This window comes from Trachinotus anak, unplaced genomic scaffold, assembly GCF_046630095.1.
Source record: "Trachinotus anak isolate AG129_WGS33_773 ecotype Australia unplaced genomic scaffold, CSIRO_AGI_Tana_v1 ptg000011l, whole genome shotgun sequence".
Taxonomy (NCBI): domain Eukaryota; kingdom Metazoa; phylum Chordata; class Actinopteri; order Carangiformes; family Carangidae; genus Trachinotus; species Trachinotus anak.
The window spans coordinates 14428152-14448809 of record NW_027273862.1 but is presented as its reverse complement, the minus strand read 5'-3'; the positions used below and the strand labels follow the sequence as shown (position 1 = coordinate 14448809).

Sequence of the window (20658 nt, the reverse complement as noted above, 5' to 3'; positions counted from 1 at the left end):
TAGGTCTATGTGACTCTTGACGGTTTAAGCTTAAAATTACTGGGATAATGTTACCTTTAGTTTTGTGTAAACTGATATGCGAGATATACATTTTGTTTTTTGATGACAACAGGATAAAAACATCAGAAAATAGAACAATAAGACAGTTAAAAATGAACCAATTAAAAAAGACTTTCCCATGAAATTTGACCACAAATAACTCCTCATTGTTTTCTTTTACACACACTCTACCTGGTTACTAAGACAAGTTCTTTACAGTTCAAATATAAACTCATGGTTTGTAGACAAACATTTTTAAATTGTTCTTTATTATTGTCTAGTAGTACGTGTTTATTTGCATGAAGCTGCACAGCCAGAGAGCTGTGGTGTGACGCAGCATTAACAGATGATCTGCTGAGTAAAACCCAGAACCTGAAAAAGAATAGAAAAACTATTCTGGGTGCGGTTGTCGAGCTGCTTCATGAGACAAGCAGCTGATTTACAGGGAAGTTGTGCACTTCAATACCAACCAGGTATATGCTAATTTTCTCTGCCCAGGATTTCTTTCATTTACACACAGACACACACCATGGTGTTGATAGTGCAGGTTTATTAGCTTTTCCACATTTTTTGTCAATCACTGAATTTTATTATAAAACAAACAAAAAAAAACTCCATAAATACACAATAAAAAAAAATGAACGGTACCCATGAATTTATAACACATATTCCCTCAAAATCAGTTTTGTCACAAAAAAGATAAAAAGATAAAACAGAGCTTCAGTAAAATCAGGAAGACTTGCAGAGATCCTTCATATGTTGTTACAGTTTTACAGTTTTACTCAGCTATACTTTACGTAGCTCCCTTATTATTTGTTACTTAAAGGAACCTTTTGCCAATTTTGAAACATACTCCATATGTTGCTCTTAGATGCATGTCTCTAAATGGCCATGATATGAACCAATGCACAGTTTGCTTACAAATGCCAACCCTGGCTTATCTGAGATCGGTTGAATGTTGAAAGACTACAGAAGGTTTGGCTGTTGTACTTTTAGTCTTTTGAACTGCCGCGCTGATAAGAGAAACATCAGCAACAGTTTTATTGGCTGGGACAGAGATGCTGGGAACTGAGAGAACCACCTCACAGCTTTTCCTCCCCAGCTATCCACCAAAGTTAACTGATATCAAGTCACTGTGGACTGTTGATGATGGATTCTGTTGCGGACATGGGCACATGTACTGTAGTGTACACACAGCTTGAAATGAACCAAATGACACAAAAAGTAAATCAACTAGACTGAAAGAACAGCATTCAACTGGTGTAAACAAATGTTGTTTACTACATGGGCAGTGATGTGCAGAAGTAATATATTTACTATAAGATCTGTAAGTGGCCAGCATCATTGTTCCATTACTGTATATTTTACTGGTGCATGCAATGTAAATTGTGTCTTCACATTTGACAAGCAGTAGCACTTACTCTCAGTGGGACATACATCATTTTTATATGCACAAATTTTATGCTGTCAGTCCAACAAGCATGCTAGCTTCCAAAGCTGCAGTGTTGAATTATGAGTTTACCTATTGAGAGCCTGGGTAGGACTCCAAACTGGTACAGGTCAGAATAACTGGTCAGAATAATTGCAGTCAAATTGGTTGTAGATTTGTGGATTTTGTTGTCTACCAGCACAGACTGGTCATCCTCATGATTAGAGGCAAAATGTTCCTTTAAGACAGCATTAATCAATTACATCTTTAAGGCTAACAAGCTGAACAGTGCAGGTGTAAAGTGAAGTATAGTGAATTCATCATGGCTAAGGTGCTGAGGTGTTTAGAGTAAGGCGTCTGTGAGCACCGATACCCCTGTTGTGACTGTACACTTTAAGGGAAAATGGGAGGTACTGGTAGTGAACAGAGTCAGTAGCCCAATTCTAAATCAACCTCCATTGCTTAAAAATGACTATGACTGATGCAAATAAAGTAACATAAAAAATAGGCTTGGCTTATAAGGGGGCATTTGTTTCATCCTATGCTTTCAGTGTTATACAAAGGCCTTAAAGTTGGATATAACTTCGGGGTTGATTTGGAATTGAGTACAGAATATTAGATACTGCCATTTCCAGACAGAGTTGGGCAGGACTTTAGCATGGTCAGAGGCTGATATTTCAGCTGCTGCCTTCAGGATCATCAGGGTCAGACGGCACAGCACTTACACCCTGATTTATCCAGCACTGGTCTGCTCCTCTCCTCTGGCTCGCCTGTTGCTCTGTGTACTGGCTCAGCAGGGCCCCCACCTGCTCCTGGTCATTGAATGGACTGGGACTGAAACTGGACTGTAACCATGCTCGGTACTGGGGATAAGAGGGGAGACAAAAAACATCATTGTGTCAAATCTGTCAAAAGTCAAATTACAGCACAATGTTTAATACCTCACTGACTGTACATTTTATGCATATATATATATATATATATATATATATATATATATATATATATATATATATATATATATATATATATATATATATATATATATATATATATATATATATATATATACATACATATATATACATACATATATATACATACATATATATATATATATATTGTGGTACCTTGTAGACAGTGTAGCGTGTATTTACAGTAAGTCATGTAAATTCAGACTTTGTCAAGTGGATTCTAGTCAAACTCTAACTTTATCTAAAAGATAAAAGGAAGTGTGGTGAAAGAAAATAGTATGAATGCATGTTTTTTCAACTTGTTATAATGGGATTTGCAGTAGTATGTGCAGCTTTGTGGCCATAAATATTGTAGCTATTTGTCTTCATTTAATTATTTATTGATGTGATCTTTGTTTGATGTCTTGGGTCTATTTGCCAAGAGGCATATTTTGGCTTTCAACAAGTCTTGAATTCACCTGAGATGAGTTTTTGTCGCTTAACATCTGAATTTTTACTTTGTTTTTTTAGATTCAGATCTTTCTTTTTAATAAAGAAGACCACTTTTCTTACTATCCAAAAATTACAACTGTTAAACTGTTAACTGGCTGCTAAATTGAAATAATGTCCCGCACTCAGGCTTTGTAGATTGGAGGAAAGGGCAGGACAGAGAGCTTTTTCTCAGGAAATGCCTCTCTGCCGACATTCCAGCTCACACCGTCACCTGTGACACATGATTTCCCCTTTACTCCTCTTACAAGGAAAAATCCTCTTTAAAATATTACTGTATTTATATCATCCTAGAAATCCATGGCACATAACATTTAATCCACATTAACACAGCCTAAATTCAGTTGTGCAGACCTGTTTTCCCTTTTAGCAAGAGGCATGACGATCTGACAGGATATGTCCAAGTGGACAACAGATCTGCTAATAACATAGTATGTTACAGTATGCGACAAGTCATCAAGAACAACCAAAGTAGCGATGAAGTGTTGAGATTGGACTGTCAGGTTAAATTAAGTTGGTTCATCAAAAATATAACAAATTCTATAAATTAGAAGAGTCAGGTTCGTGGCTCTTAAGAGAGGGACACTGTCAGACACTGTATGATCGCCAAACTAAAGGTGCCACCTGTGCTTTGTGGAATCTAGAAACCTGGCTAACATTTACACATAAGCATTTGGACAAATGCCTCAATATAATGAAAGAAAGACTGCAAATCTATAAGGTTTGAAATAAATTAACTGACAAGTGGAGCTGCTCTGTATTTACACCATGTGGACATGTGTGAAAGCATTTTAGGTGCAGCGTTTTGGCACTTTTAATCAACACGGCATTTTCAGGTGTTTCAGTTCTGGTGCACAAAAACTCAAATCAATGCAACCTAAAATGACCAAGATAGAAACTATACAAGTATAAATTGTCTGTAAAAGGTAGTTAAATATTTAGATATTTATTGACACTAGAATTGCATTTTCATTGTTGGTTCAGAGCCAGCAGTTGGTCCGAAAGGAGGGAACTGCAATTTCTCAAATGATGTCCAGGAATTATGAGTTACTTTATGCAATACCTTATTCTTTACGAAATACAACGAAGTGAAAATTACCTTCCTAAAATTGGTACTCTCACTGGCAACCTGAAATGCAAAACACTACAGCACTGACTCAGAGGATCAAGACAAGTGGAAAAGTGAATTAACAACAAAAAGCACAGTATAAAGATAACACATCAATAAGCGAACTGATATCAGGTGTTGCGCAAGAGTCTTCTAACCACAATTCTGTCATCTTGAAAAAGAAAATGAATCGTGTCAGAAGCCACAAAGTCCTTCTGAACATTATATTACATTAGGAATTTGCCCTGTTAGAGCACTAGTCATAACTTTAAAGTTAGACAAAAGCTTAAGTTGAAGTTGACCGGCTCAGGATCATACAACTACACTGACAGTTGGCAAGGCACAAAACTTTCTGATTCTCTCACAAGATTGGATGTGCATTGCAATGTATTAAACACGTTTGTTAATGTGATTTTGTGGTCGTAAATAGTGATGTTACAGCTGCATTGGTAACAAAACAACACTGTCATCTTGAGGATTCCTCACTTTCTATATGAGGCTGACGTGGGAAAAGCACAAACACAAAAACCATTTCCCTTAAAATCCTCGAAATCAGTGCAAGATCTACAAACAATGAGCATTTTTTCAACCATGTTATGTTGCAAGGTGCTGACAGTAATGCTTAACACGTGATGAGCAGCACCAAGCTGATGCAATTCCAGCAACCCCCCCCTGCAGTTCCCCTTCTCTACTCTTAGGGTTAACCATTGTCTTTGTCAATGTCTTTAAGGCTTGAACCAGCATTTTAATGCAAGCATGCGTGCACCTGTCATATGCTCACTTACACTGCTTGACATTGTCTCTGTGTGGAAAAAAAAAATGCTCCAAACCAGATTGGACATAAAACCAGGAAGTTTAAACCACTTAATATTTCCTATAAGTGGTAATGTTCTTCAAAGTGAATGTAGACAAATCAAAACTGTGAGAATTATTGAGCAGGTCTTTGTCTCCAACAGAGCAGGATCATGGATTGTGTACCCTAAAAGGCTCCTCACCTGTCAAATAACAAACATCCACTGTATATATCCCCACAAAACAGAGGGTTAAAGTGACAAACAAAACCCTTATATTAGAGAGGTGAGAATTCACAGTTTGCATTTAAACAGGACAATGTCCCTTATGGGGGAGGATTAGGACCACTTGCTCTGAGTTCTAATATTAATATAAGAATTCATATTATTATTAGATTAGAATTATTAGATTATTTTTTCATATACAATGAACAATGAATAATATGAACCATACACAAATAAAGTAAGATTCATCAATGTGTGTTATATTTTGCAGACTGACTTTCACAACTTCTACTCTTAAGTCTACTAACGTCATGTGAGGTTTGATGCATTTTGCTGCTATTTAGTGTCTGGCTGTAGCTGAAAATCTCAGCAATGCCGCATAGCCACCCACCATAGCCTCTGCAGGAATGGCTCATATACAAGTAATAATAAAAACATAACACAGAAACAATCACACATGAGACAGTCCACCGCAACTGTCAGGTATATCACATTCCATGACAAAAAGAGAGCCACAATTAACGGTTGTGAGGTTAACCACGGCCTGCCTGTGCAGTGTGATGGTTATATGCATCATATCCTGTGAGTTCCTGTGCATGTCGAAGCGGCTTTGAATCACCAGCAACAGCAACTAATGCACAAATGCATTTGTGTGCTAACATAATGTAGAGCTAGAGGTAGAACATGCCAGTGAGGACAAAAGGGGACAGAATATTTTCTGTAGGTGTGTATATGGATGAAACCAGTACTTTCTGAGAGGTTATGTATGTATGTACTCATCATGTCTTTGTGCTCCTTTGTGGGTATACCTCTGACACTTGTGTCGTCTGGTACTCCTGCAGCTGCTGCTGGAAGCCATAGTTTGGGCCGACAAAAGAGCGAACAGCCTTAACAGCAGACAGACACTCCTCCCAACTGTAATGTGTGACAGTCATCAAGTAGGCCACCACCATGGTAGTGCTGCGGGACACACCTGCAAGGCTTCAGCAACACAACGGACATTTGGTCAGTTTGGTCATTGTTATTTACTTGCTGGATGTTTAACACTTGATTTCTTACTGGGAATAGGTAAATAACAGAACAGGTACTGAATGCTTCTCAAATTGAATCTTCATCCACGATGCAGGATAAATATTATATGAGAATGCTGATTTGTTCTTGTCAGGCTTGTTTTTTGTTCTATCTTTTGATGCTTTGATGAAAGCCTACATCCACAGTAAACATGCCAATAAGGAGCTGGTTTAGGAAAAAACCTACCAGTGAACAAGACAAGAACCACCATTCAAGCGACATTCGTGGATAAAGCTGATGCACTCTTTAAAATGTTGTAGTCTGGATAGAAAGAAAAACACAAGCAAAACACAATACAACAGTTTATTATATCACTAACTACTTTCAAAATCTGACGAAACTCATGTAGCACACATTATTCTGTGGTATGCAGTATAACACATGGAAACAAATGTTTTGAATCAGGAATCACTCATCAAATCGGGAAACCAGCTTGCTTTGACTCAGGTAACGTGGTATAAAGATTGTAAAGCTAAAAATACAGTACACATTATAGGATGTGAGAAAGGACACCTTGAACTGAAACTCGAAGCCCTAACTTATGTTACAGATAGGTTACTGAAGCTGTGACAACATGATACTGTTCCGATTTTGACTGTAGAAACTGCAGGTAAATCATAAATATACTCCCAGAATGGGGCAGGTAGTTTTGATAGATCTTTATAAGTTCTAAGAAACAGACATGTTGAGGAGTAGTGATTTTTCTTTCAACTACTCCAACTAGTCATGTGAGAAAAAGGTCGGTCCACTCAAACAAAGTTTGTGGTAGACCAGAGCACAGACAGTAGAGACAGACAAGGGAAGTAAGTGTCCTTGTTTTTGTCAATCTGCAAAATTACATTCGTTTTCAGCATTCATTTATTCTGTGTCTAAAAATGATCAAGTGAATCATTTGGACTTTACAAAAAAACACACAGCAATGGTCCTTTCTCATGGTGAACCATGCATGTTTACATTACACACTTGAAACATAACTGTTTCAGTCAGACAGCCATCTCAAAGATACAGGCCAGCTCTGTAATATAAAAGGTCACAGAGGTCCTCAGAATGTGAGTCTGTTTTGAAATAAAAATGAACACAAAGCAACACAATGTACTACAACTGCTCCTCAAATATCCTACTTGTTCACTGTCAGGAAACACTGATGGTGTTTTGCATAATCAAGAACTGCATGGCTGATAGCACTGTCTCCTGAGGAGCAGATGCTGGTTACTCAATAGCAGACAGAATAACAGACTGGGGCTAAAATAGATTGACTGCCACTCTTCTTTTTTCCTCCTTCCTGACATCCAAACTCCTCTTTAAAAGATGTCTCCTCAGCACTTTGTTCTGTCTTCCTAGCAAAGAGGTTTCCGGCCGTCTTGTTTAATATGCAGAAAATTACCTTGTGACAAAGATTTGAGGTTTTGACCAGCTGAATCCAGAGAATACTGAAACAAAATAAGCTTTTGACCTTCAGTACATCCAGGGGGCTTATGTAATTATATTGTATGGTCAAATTGTATTTAGTATAATTGCATAAGGATGCATAAGAAATATTTTTTGAGAACAAAAACTATACCACCAAGTACACAATTGTGGACATGCAGACTCCTCTCAAAAATGCACATCACATTTTGCAAATGTTTAATGCAAATCAGTTTACACCTTCATGGGTCAGTGCACATTGTGCATTAAAACCATAGCCAACTTTTCATCAGAATGCTGACAAAAAAGGGGAACGCTTGGCCTACCACAAACATGAACATGTGTATGTTAGCAACTATATAAATCAACATCTAAGGCAATTCCAATAAAATACTTTGTGCTGAGATCATGTCACTTCACGAGATGTCAATTCTACAATAACCTACAATAACAGCATCAATGACAATGGTGACCAAGCCTGCAAACCTGACAATCATAAAAATGAATGTTGTTGTGGCTCTGACCGAGATTGGAAACGTTTGTTTTATCTAATAAGTTTTGTGAGAGTTTTTCCTTGTTCTTATAAGGATCTACGGTTGGCTGTCATTTTACTTATCTTTTTCACTTTGAAGCCAACTGAGACAGTAACTGTGTTTTGGGCCTACAGAAATGATCCTGACTTCCTGACATCCATCCCAAAGTGCAGATATGTGGTCTTCATGAACATTTGAGTGTTTTCAGGCTTTTTCAACCAGCTACAGCTGCTCCAAAAAATGCAGAGCCTTTGTAAGAAAGACAGTTCCTGGTCTTGGACCTTACGAATGGGAGGGGCCATCAGACCTGGCTAGAGGGGCCCCTAGCTGGTGGCGAGCATGGTGGGGCGGCAGTTGGCCTCACCTCTCCCATCAGTCAGGCCAGTGATTGTGACAGAAGGGGTTTATAAAAGCCCTGGGTGGTCGAGGCCAACAGCCAGATGTCACACGAAAGTTTCCTTCCTCTGCTGCCTGAGGGAAGGACGCTTGATTGCGACAGTGGAGGTCAGACACCTCCAACCCAACCCAATCAGCAATATTCAACTGAACACTAAAATGCAATTCTCATTAAATTTCACCCCACTTTCTTGTTTCACAGGGCTAAAGCAACAATGTCTTCAGTGACTGCAGAGCTCAAAGTCATCCTCAGAGTTAACTCTCCCCATCCAGGCCACAAACCCCAACATTTTGCCAGTGTATTCACATCTAAACTCTGATCAATTTACAGACTTCTGGTCATGGTGGATTCATCACTGCAGACTTCACTGTTGACTTGTGAATGGTGTAGAGAGCAATGGGCTTCCAATACACATGGTGTCAACACCAGTTTTTTACCTGCCAATAAGGAGCATAATGTATCAGAAGTCCATGCAGCTCCCTCTGAGAGTCCACCTTTGATTGTGCAGGAACTGTGACCAACCAGTAGAAGGCACTTGTGCAGCAACAATGGCGTACACATTCACCAGCTCCAGTGCTGACTTATAAGTGGGTCGTCTGCAGGGGTCGCAAGACATGACAATCTGATTGCTCAGTCTGATTCTTGATTCTTCTGTTTTGTGCCCTTAGCCCATGTCAAGTGTTTAATCCAGAATGACTAAAGCTAGTGTTGCACGAGGTCAAAGACCCGACATAGCAATCAACTAAAATGCTGTGACTAATGTGTTGTGTTAGTGACTGCTGCAAGGGTGGAGGGACAGCTCATATCTCTTTCAACACAGTCTGACTCCTGATGAGCAACAACACACTGAACACACATTTCTCTCTCTCCTTCCTTCTCTCTCTCCCTCTCTCTTTCTCTCTCTCTCTCACACACACACACACACACACACACACACACACACACACAAGGAAAAAACAAAAAAGTAAAAACTCTTGACACTGCTCAATATTTATCACCATTACAGGATTAATTCAATATCGCAGTGTCTACTTTACTTCATATATCTATAGGTCCAGAGCACAACATATAATACAAAAATAATATATAATTTAAATAATCTTAGAGCTACTGGTCACTCAACTATCTAATATACGGCTTAAATTAAGACAAAGTATAAATTCAGCAAGAAGGACATTTTAAATATGAGCTTTAACCAGCACTAGTCTTTCTAAACGTCTGTGTGCAGTGTGTGTATGTGTTTACTCACAGGTTCTGGCTGGAAGCATCAGCTGCATGAATACAGAGGTACGTCATGTCCTGTAAAACATACATGAAAAACTACATAACAAGTGCAACAATGAAAGAAGAAACAGAAAGAAAGAAAATAGGCCATGCATGTTATATCTGAATGTAACCTGTAAATCCTCAACTATAATTCACATTAGTGGCGAAAATTATGGCCCAAGTCATTTTTTACAATCGTCTGTTACAATCCTCTGTCACTCCTATCTCATGTGAGCTGAAAATCAAGCAAACAGAGCAATTTCCTATCTAAATGTGTAGTAACAGGCAGTACTTTTCTATGAATACTTTCTAATGTTTAGCTTTATTTAAATATTTATCGAGTTAAATTGTATTTTATTTTTATAAAATTGAACTATAAATATAAATATTTATTTTTCTATTGTTCAAGACAAGATCACTTAATTTTCTATCGCCTCGAAGTGCCATGGAGAATATGTTGTGGATTTTGCTAATGCTTACTGGATAGCAAGGCCCTCTGTAACAGATCACCACTATACTCTGCTGTAAATATTAGTCTCCATTGTAAGGACTCCTAACTAACTCCTGTCTCTGGTAATTACACCAGATTTGAGTGGCTAAAGAATCTTCACATGGTTTCAGGTATTATCAATGCCTGTCCCTTAACATGCTCATCACTGAGCACTTGAACTGTCCATCTCAGCCACAAAGCTCTCTTGCTCCAACCATAACTCATCATCACCCTCAGCTGGCTGACAGGACACATCACATTATTTTAAAGGGACATGCACAATCATACCAAAATTTTCTCAGAAAGTACTGGTTTGATTCATAACAAGCTGTCATGAAGACATTGCAAAAATACCAGCCAACCTGGAATGTCCACTAACCTCAAACACAGGCTTAGCATTGTTGTACACAGACAAGATGTGGGTGATGCCATTCTTAGACAGACTTTCTCTGTTTTCTGCATCTGGGACAAGGAGAGAGAGTAATATATCACACCAACCAAACATACCAACAACTCAGGCCAGTTACTGTATATTGTGAGGTGCTGCAGAGGCAGGTCTGTAAGCTGTTTACTGACCTGCAACATAATTTGGTACCGTTAAGCCTGTGGTCACTTGCTCCTGTCACTTGAACTAATTTTAGCCATTATGCTTGTGCCATCATGTAAAGCCATCATCATGGCAGCTAAAGTTAGAAAGCTGCAAATGCCACATTAACTGGGAAGGGGTTGTTCCAGGCCAGGGGATGACACATTAACCACTGTTAGTTTTTATTTCATGTGAAGTAACACTCTCTCGCTTCTTGATGTTTTATGTCAGTGAGGCATTTACATGTTTTCGCAGTCTATGCTTGAACTAATGAGCAAGTTTCAGTTTCAAAATTTGATGTTTGAAAGCTAAATACCTGTGCTATAAATATACCTTATAAGGCATTTAAACTGAAAACCTTTCACCGTAAATAAGGGCAAAATTCAAGGTTTAAAATACCAAAATAAAGCAGTATGTTTAAAAACACCGATTGCAAGTGTTGCAAGATTCTACTGTGTCAATCTCTATCGTTGTCCTATCATAGTGACCTTCTGCCTTTTGTACTGAAAACCTGGCCTGACCCAGCTATGCTGTGTGCATCAAACTTAGAAACATCAAATCAATTTACATCATATTTGTCTTACCTCTTATATTCCCAAGGTAGAGCCCATCAACAACCTGTGAAGCAGCAGTCACAGACATGTTGTATTCAGGTTAGATATTCATTACAGTCCAACTTCAAAAACTTCACTTGAAAGGAACAAATGTCATGGGTTGAGCCAGATTGGATTTAAGGCTTAAGGCTTAAGAACCAAGTACCAGCAAAGGAAGCATTCCTTGTAGCCATACAAGGCCTGAAGCAATGATGCATGATTATCAGCACAAAGTGATGAGCGACAAGCGGCCACTGAGTGTTGCTGTAAAACTGTAAGTCCTAGTACTATGAGGCAGCAGTTGCCAAATGACTATCAAAATGAATGACTAACATAGCCTGCACATTGTTATTGCAGTTAAGAATGGAAATACAAATGCTCGTTCAAAGCCCTTTTTAATATGAAATTAAAATCCATTGGTATTACTTTAGTGACTGTGGTTTCCAACAGAAATGTATGTTATGTGTTTACACGTGTGTAAAATATGTTGCATTGTACTGACTAACTAATATACTGGACATCTGTGTCATTTGGCATGTCAGCATTCAACTTTTAGCCATCATTTGAAAAGCAAATGTCAAAGTATAATAATACAGATGTTGAGCAAAATTAAAATGAAGTCTAACAATGCTGCAATATTCTATTGATTTGACCTCAGAGTAGCTAAATGAGCCCTTCATTGAAAGGTTAGAGGCCAGCAACTGAGCACGATAGATTCAGTGCCTTCCTTATGGGGACCATGCCTCCCAGATGTGCCTCTGATACACTTTGAAACCAACTAATGCATTTAAATGTCGCCAGATCTCAACCTTGAGGCAGCCTAAGCCTTGGTCGACACATTATTGAAACACTGAAAATGCGAGCTGTGTGCTGCTCGAAAAAAAAAACAAACAAAAAAAAAACAAAAAACTTCTGCGCTCAGTGCATCGGATTCATTTACACTGCCTATCACACAGTATCAGTGTGAGACAGGGGCAAAACCTGACGTGATTGATTAACGTATTTGAGTCAGGCGCCCACCAGGCACATATCGTAGAGTTTTACTACAAAACAGCCACTGACGACAACACAACACCAGAACAAAAACACACAACCAAAGCCTACCTTATTCATTCCATTGCCCATGATGACTCTGAACCAGCCTCCGACGAGCTGCAGCACTTTAATATACTGAACTGCTAAGATGTGTTTGCATGGACTTTGAATTCAAAACGCGAGGCTGGACTGACCAACTCCTAACTCATAAACCTTCACTTCGGTCGCTATGTCAGCCTGTTATTCGACAGCATTATCAAGTCCCACCACCATACCTAAAACAATAATGTTATTAATTCGGCACCAACAACAGTTCCGTCACGCTGTGTCGTCTTCCGGATTGTTTTGACGTGAAACAACTGCAGCTGCAGCTTCATCCGGTAAGTGACATCATCACAGCTTGCCGCCGTCAGCTGCACTTTGTCCCAGCCTTAACCTTCATGCTTCTATAATGCGGTTCACATCCCCAACAATTCACAATGTAGGATTACGACGTGTACGTTATAAGGAACCTCCAAGTCCTTTACAGGATGTAGCTATTTTGCTAATATCCCATTTAGAAACTGAGAACCATTATACATATTAGTCATCAACAGAATGAGCAAAAAGTCAATCCCTCTTGTAATCCTGGATCTGTCCCACCTACCCACCCGAGCCGCCACATAACGCAAGTTGCACTTCTAGTGTTAATACCAAGAAATTATGCCGACATAAACCTACAAAGGTGTGTCTGCATCCCGGCCTAGTTCTGTAATCCCCCTCAGATGATCACGTCTGATTTGTTCAGGAATTTGTCAAGGCAGAAAAAAAATCTGACTTATTTTAAAAGCCTACTATAATTTTTTTTTTTTACGACCAAAGTCACAGTGACTGACATAAGTGACTGGCTGGTAACATTAGATTTGTATTTGTATTTTAGAGCATGATGCTGACCATCATCTGCTGAAGTGACTAAAGTTGCAGTTATGTAGCTCATCAGAAAAATACTTATGGTGATGAAGTTGTTCAAAAAACACAAACATAGCACGCATAGCTTCTGCTCCTTCTAAAGAGAAAACCTGGAGCAAAATGTAAAAAACAAAACAAAAAAAACTACATTGCTATTCTAAAAAACCCAAGTGCCTCATAATATAATTTTAGTCATCGTTCTCTCCTGAATTCCTCATATGAAACAGTAATTTAATGTAAAAGCAGTACTCATGTAGAAGTCACAAAGTTAACACAAGTGAATTTAGCAATTTTTCTTTTTATTTCTATAATACACAATGACCATAAGAGGAAGAGGACTTCCAAATGCACAAGCTGAGGTAAATGTGGACAACCGATAAATACAGAAATATAGGTATTGTTGTATCATGGAGTTGGTCTGCCTTTATTTTCAAGTATGTATTATGGTCCTCTGGGTCCTTTACTTTTTCCACTGCTTGTTTTCGTAGTCCCATTTGGCTGAGAACCCCTCTACTGGGTTGATTCTCATGTCCAGCATCCTCTGCAGCTCCTTCTCTTTGTACTCGGCATCAAAAGTGTGTGGGACTGGTCCATAGACTGTAAACAGACAATAATATGTGTCAATCCCAATTAGACTGCAAGCAAACAATTAGTGTAACAATAATAACTGCCTCCTTCTGTCTCTCTGAGCCTATGTGTGGAAAGCAGAGGCAGCTGTACATCAAATCTTGCACATATTTGTTACTTACCATACTTTCTCTGCCACAGCACAACGAGCCCAGTCAAGCCAAAAAAGAGCAGCACACCTCCAAACACAGACTTCCACTCTGAAGATGCCTGGTTCATTTCAGCAAAGCTCTGTTTGAAGCTGATGCGGTACACTGACCATTGGAAACACACAAAGCTAGGTGATTAAAGTTGTAAGACTGAAACGAGTAAGGCATTACTGCACATATTTACATAATATTTACTGGGAATTAAAATCAGTTTGAGCAAAAAGTGATGAACATTAGAGAATCTCAGGAAAGCAGAGTGTGGTGCAGTAAAGTCCTACATGCAATCTTTTCTTCATCAGAGAGTGTGGCCCAGGAGCCCTTCTCCTTCTCCTTCAGGGACTTCTGGTCTGCACTCAGGCTCTGCACATAGCGGATATCTGGGAGGGGGTTATCCGGCCTGTCAAAGTAGGCAGGGAGAGTGTACTCCTCTACCTTTGCAACACCTGTGGGGGACAACATAGGATGAATGCCTTTATCTGGGTCAATGTTCTTCAGAAATGCCCATATCATCTGAAATGCCATGTGTATTCTAAGACTAAAATGACTACAAGAAGCATCTAAATTTCATCATTTCAATTTTGGTCCATATCACCTGTAGCATTCCTCAGTTTTTAGCCTAAATCTGAATTTTCTCAAAATATTGTGAAATAATTCGAATATTTGGTGTAATGCATACAAATGATTTGCATTTTGTTGCCCACGACAAACTCAGCAAAATCCTTCTTATGTTAAGTTAAAATTACTAACCTTAAAGAACATTAGAAGTTAATTATGAATTTAAGTTTAAACAGTAAATGAAGTTTAACTAAGAACACAAAAAACATTTGTCTGAATTTGGTTGTGGATGTGCTATCCCATGAATAGGTGTGGTGTTTGGCTGTGTAGTCTCAGGCTGTGGCTGTGTAGTCTCAGCCTGACCTAGTAATTCATATACACACAACATTAAGTATGTCACTTAATATTTCTACATATATTAGGTGTCTGGCTCTAATAAATTAACTGTAAAGTAAAGTATAATATCCTGTAGTCTATCCATAGTAAGAGAAGGGGTGCCATCTTAAAATACCTGTGCAATAGATGACAATTTTTTTATCAATTAACACATACTCATTTGAGTATATATTATCACAGAATTCAAATACCTGATGACAGTTCATTTACTGGTTGGCTTTACTCCCCATTCATTAATGTTTTACATTAATTTATATTTGCACTGCGAGATTAGTGAATTGTCTGAGCTTTTGAAAAGTTACCAGTGATTTAGCTTCCAGAAAGTCTCATGTTTACCTCTGTTCTACAAAAGTAATTATCAATGTACAAGACTGATGAGTAGAAGCATTGGTTACATGGAATACAAACTTAATCTGTTATCATACCGCCATCTAGAAATAGAAATGCCCCATGTCAGTTCAGGTGATAATTACCATGTCCTCCACGTACGCAGACAGATGTGGAGATGGCACGTTTGCCAACAAGGCGAAAGGCTCTGGTGGCCAGCATTCTGAAAAGGTCATAAGAGAGCTATTAATAAAACAAATTATTACCTTTAAAACACATTTAAACACGTCGGCATCCTCACACATATTCCCTGCATTATTTTGATGTTACAGCAGAAAAACTGAAACGGTACCGTAAAAAATAACCCCGTTTAATCAGGAGACCATGTATGTATAGACATAAAAAATAAACATTTAATTTGTGTGAAATTGCCACCTTAAGGACATGTCTTTTGTCATGAATCTCACATAGTACCCCAACACTTGACAGGTTTTAAACACTGGAGTACTTGATGCCATCGTTGGAATTAAAATTGTGATACATACATTAATATTAGCTATTTACATCTTTGTTGATTTATCGTTGTTGCGACTTCGCGTCCAAGCCAAAGGTCTAGCGTTACACCGCAATGCTAAGCTAATGTTAGCGTTAGCTGCAAACACAAGGTCATAGCGCCCGGGAGAAAATAATCACAGAAACGCATGTTCTTCAAGGACAGTACCGTATGATTCAGCATTATACCATTGACTGAGACTGCATTACGAAGAGCCCATGACATTTTTGTCTGCCCATCGCAGCTGCCTTCACGAATCTGACGATAAATGCTAACGACAGCTACCCGGTATGTTAGCTCGTCCTAGCTCCGATCCGCGCTGACAAAGTCACTTGCACACAACTGCTTATTTCGGCTTATTTGCCGTTTCATCTTACACTTTAAATATGTGTAAATGTCATAGTGTCTGTAAGTGGTAATGTGCGGCGTACGTCTATCAGGATAGAAAAGCGTTATTGATAAGAAAATACGACCTACTCTCTCTTCCCTGCTCCGTCCACCGACGCTCCTAAAAGGAAGTGTGGTTGAGGATGTGAGCGGAAGTACGCAAGTTACGTTACCCGGAGGCAGCAGGTCACACAAGGCCAGACAAGACGGAAGATATTTTCATTCTGCTTTACGGCACCACCGGTGCTGCTGAAACGAGTGGAAGGTGGAAGTCAGATTAGCTCCTCTGACTAGCTCCTGTGACACCGACTAGCACAAAAGACTGTTGTGACTATAAAGCCTATATGTGCACACTAGCAGGCTTAGCTTCGACGGCGCAGTGCGGCAGTAAGGCGACTTGCTGAGGAAGGTACACCTACTCTCCTCCGGGCATGAGAAGTAAAGATTGCTAGCGGTAGCAAGCGGCGAGTCCCTCCTCAGCGTGTAGCCACTCTACTACTTTGGCAGGATCTGTTTTTTTCCGGTGCTTCTGCAGATTGTCTTATAAACATGCCAATTCAACTGACGAGCCAGGCTTACTGTAAAATGCTTTTACACGCTGCCAAGTATCCTCACTGCGCCGTGAATGGACTGCTGGTGGCAGAGAAGACGAAGGAGAAAAAGAAAGACAGCCACAGCGAACCAGTCTTGTGTGTGGACTGTGTGCCGCTGTTTCACGGCACTCTGGCTCTGGCACCTATGCTAGAAGTAGCTTTAACACTGGTGAGTATAAGTCAAGTAAAATATGCACTCGACTCCAAGTTCACTGGATAGACCGATTTCAAACTAATGTAGTCTAATGCAACAGCCCTGAAAGATAAAGCTTCACTTTATAGGGGTTTCTGATTCCACTTAGTGGTAATTTGACAGGCTTTACTTTGTGGTGCTGTTGAACTGTACTGCTGATGTTTTTTTTTATTTATTATTGTGTCCCCCCTGTTTATTTCTGTGAAGGATTGGAACTATTTGAATTACATGCCAATTTAAAGAAATACACTTAAACAAAAATGCATTTTTCCAAATGATGATAGAGTTGAATCAACAGCTTTGAAAAGCAGTTTATAAAAACAGAACATCGTAACCACTATAAACACAGAGCAGTTTTAGATTACATTCATTTCAGCTATGCACACCTGATAGAGCAAACTGAGAGTAGCTCCGCATAAATTTTGTTTTCTCCTGTTGAAAATGAATTCTGTCTGACCTCTGCTGTCTTTCTGTTCCTTCATGTCGGCACCACGACTCCTGCTCCTGTCTCAGATCGATACTTGGTGTAAAGAAAATAATTATGTCATTTCTGGATATTATCAAGCCAATGAGCGCACAAAGGATTCAAGGTACAGAAACTTTGTTTCAGACAAACAACCTGTTATAAACCATGTCCCAAACTACTCTCATGGACTCTGATGGCCTAAAATCTTGGTCCTCTCTCTTGCAGGCCCAACCAAGTAGCAGAAAAAGTGGCTGCCAGGATTTGTGAGAACTTCAGTGAAGCAGCAATTGTTATGGTAATAGTAAATAATTTAGGCTGGTGTTAATGGACTATACTCATGGTTGCACATGGTTTTGTCCATTTACTTCAAGTAATATAAATACATTACTGCTGACTTTCTGATTTTCCAAAGCATGTGGTACATTTGTAATTTAACAAATATGTTGATCCTGCCTTCCGGAAGGCCACTAGTTTTATTTCAGTTTAGTATAACAATCAAGAGATGTATTATTTTGCTGGAAAACATCATTGAATGTAAAAATTAAAATTGTATATACATATTCTGAAAGAGACATTATGAGTCTGGTATGCTTGTGCATAGATCTGGCAGCTTCCTCTCAAGTTTGGGATGTCAGTGCTTCTTACTAGTGCCTGTATGCACCAACACTTCTCAAATGGTCTGTGCTTTTTCACTGCATCACCACCCAATAATAATAGAATTTCAATGAAAAAATGCTGTGCTCAATGTGATGGGTTAGATGCATAAATCAAGTTTCAACAAAAGGTTAATGAATGCAATTTGCTGAGGGTGGCAGAAACACAATCTAAAGTGCTATAATGTGCTTTCATAAATGGTTAGCAACATTATACAGTGCACAGGACTAGAAAGTCTAACCCTAACCCTAAAACATGCAAAACACTTGCACACACACACCTTGTAATTTTCTGTTTTTTTTTTCCCTCAGGTGGACAGCAGCAGATTAACAATTAGCTGTTTTGAACCCATTGTGCTTATCTATGATCATCATGAAAACAAGTGGAAATGCAGAGAAGTAACTTCGTAAGTGTATGGACTATGTGTACCTCAGTCACACCTTCTGGCACAAAATCTCCCTGTGTCCTCTAAGTAACTTACAATATCTAACTAAAACAGTATATGTTGTGTAGATATGCTTTAGGTATTAATTACTAAACTGTCTGTCTTCCAGTGAATCTTTTGAGGACTGGAGCGAAGCACAGAAGATCACATCTGCTCTGTTAGAGGGCAGGTCCTACGAGAACTTGATTGACTTTGACAATCACTTGGATGATCTTAGGAATGACTGGACCAACCCCGTGATTAACAAGTCCGTACTGGATCTGTGCTAAGACCCTTAGTCAGGAGTATCCTAGACACACACACACAAATATTGCTGCCATTTCAGCACGCATTATGCTACTTATCGTGTAGCACAGGAGTACAAAAATGCTGAACATATGTCACCTTTGTTCCATAATTTGTTCCCATACTCATGGGAACTTGTGGAGCGCTGACCAGTTTGGCCAAAATTTCTCAAGGGCAAGCACCATATGTGCACTGTTAACATGTGTCCACCTTTACAAGGTGATACTGAGGTGGCGAAAGCAATTATGTTTTTTTGAATGCAACTTCAATGTTTTTTTTTCTGCAATGGTTTGTGTTTATTCATAGTTGTGTGCATAGAGTTAAATTCTAGAGTATTTGATCTATTTTTTCCTCTTAAATTTTACAGCCAATAGCCATATACAGAGATCGAGACCTAAATTATTTTAAAAAATGTAGATGATTGTAGAACTGAGATATGAAATAAATATATGGTCTTTAATAACTTTTCTAGTTTAAGTCCTAAAACAAAATTCAGTTTAATTAAAAAAAAAATGACTTAGAACATATAGGTGACATAGAATCAGAGAGAAAGGAATCTTAAGGAGTCTTATCAGACTGTATGTAACATGCCAGCTGGGGTCCTTCTGTAGATGCACCAGCAATGACAAAGGGATTATTGAAATTATTAATGCTTACACTAACATTTCTATGATGCATGTTACCTGCTATTGTCACTGTTGCATTTCAGAATGTCATCCTGGATGATATACATGTTGGCATATTGGCTTCTGATTGTTGCTCTGGAAGATTTGCTAAGAAATCTACACCGAATCAGATCACAAGAATGTGTGTATTTTGTTCTATGTTGGATAACTGTTTTAAGAATTAGATAATAATACTTATTTATACTTAACTGACCACTCTAAATCCAACAATTTAATGGGTAAGGTTAAACAATTGAATTGCATATTGTGAGGATACAGAACCGCCTTTGTATTTGAGATTAGAATTAATCAGAAAGAGCTAATTACTTAAATAATTGTGGACAGCACATTTTTTACAGAAACTTTATGAACTGAATGTACAATGAAACCAATTTTTGAACTGATCTTTGTCAGACTCATTTTATGTGATTTAGTAAATCATTTTGCTTGATGTCTTATACCACTGCCTTGACAGTAATGTTGATAAAAGTTGAAAACAATCACTGACCAGCTCCAGGGCTGCAGCTTTTTAGTGTTTTTTTTTTTTTGTATGGTGTAAAAACGACCTAATTAATGGCTTTGTGGCTGTATGGGTAGGCCAACCACATGTATCAGGATCTTATGGTATGGTTATATGCTCTTAAGACATAGAATGGCAGATAATATGAAATATAATTTTATATGTCAATTTGCATGACAGAATTTATCATAAAAAATGTATATGTAACTAACCCGGTGAATTAGAAATACAGAAAAAAAGAACTATGAGGAATATTTTATGAATCTCAGTGGGAAACATTACTGCAGCCAAGTCACATTAATTGAACATACCTTAAATTTCATCTACTCAAAATTAAAAAAAAAATTACCAATCAATCAGATTTAGATCCTCCCTAGCCCTCCATATCCCATGGGAAGTATTAATTCATAATACATGTTACAAGGAATACATCCTGATCATTTTTCTCTTACATGTTACTTT

General features: G+C 38.5%; 3 protein-coding genes across 4 annotated transcripts; 1 reads left to right on the top strand and 2 right to left on the bottom strand.

The window, feature by feature from the left end:
- Window positions 1–569: 569 nt before the first annotated feature.
- Window positions 570–12802, bottom strand: dusp22a (dual specificity phosphatase 22a). Its single transcript, XM_071488251.1, has 7 exons — window positions 12503–12802; window positions 11390–11423; window positions 10599–10681; window positions 9713–9762; window positions 6313–6387; window positions 5865–6036; window positions 570–2331 (listed from the first exon to the last, which is right to left on the bottom strand). The coding sequence occupies exons 1-7, from the start codon at window positions 12521–12523 to the stop codon at window positions 2146–2148; spliced, it is 621 nt and encodes a 206-aa protein (XP_071344352.1). The 5' UTR covers window positions 12524–12802; the 3' UTR covers window positions 570–2145.
- An 857-nt stretch (window positions 12803–13659) lies between these two features.
- On the bottom strand, window positions 13660–16547 carry cox4i1 (cytochrome c oxidase subunit 4I1). Of its 2 annotated transcripts, none has more exons than XM_071488254.1 (5): window positions 16466–16547; window positions 15582–15658; window positions 14436–14600; window positions 14131–14262; window positions 13660–13978 (listed from the first exon to the last, which is right to left on the bottom strand). In XM_071488254.1, exons 2-5 carry the CDS (start codon window positions 15655–15657, stop codon window positions 13842–13844), a joined length of 510 nt encoding a protein of 169 aa, XP_071344355.1. In that variant the 5' UTR covers window position 15658; window positions 16466–16547; the 3' UTR covers window positions 13660–13841. The 2 variants fall into 2 exon arrangements, with proteins under 2 accessions (XP_071344355.1, XP_071344356.1); XM_071488255.1 differs by having other exon boundaries at window positions 16462–16511.
- A 44-nt stretch (window positions 16548–16591) lies between these two features.
- On the top strand, window positions 16592–20200 carry emc8 (ER membrane protein complex subunit 8). The gene is made up of 5 exons (XM_071488252.1): window positions 16592–17137; window positions 17675–17751; window positions 17853–17922; window positions 18593–18687; window positions 18836–20200. The coding sequence occupies exons 1-5, from the start codon at window positions 16925–16927 to the stop codon at window positions 18993–18995; spliced, it is 615 nt and encodes a 204-aa protein (XP_071344353.1). The 5' UTR covers window positions 16592–16924; the 3' UTR covers window positions 18996–20200.
- The last annotated feature ends 458 nt before the right edge of the window (window positions 20201–20658 follow it).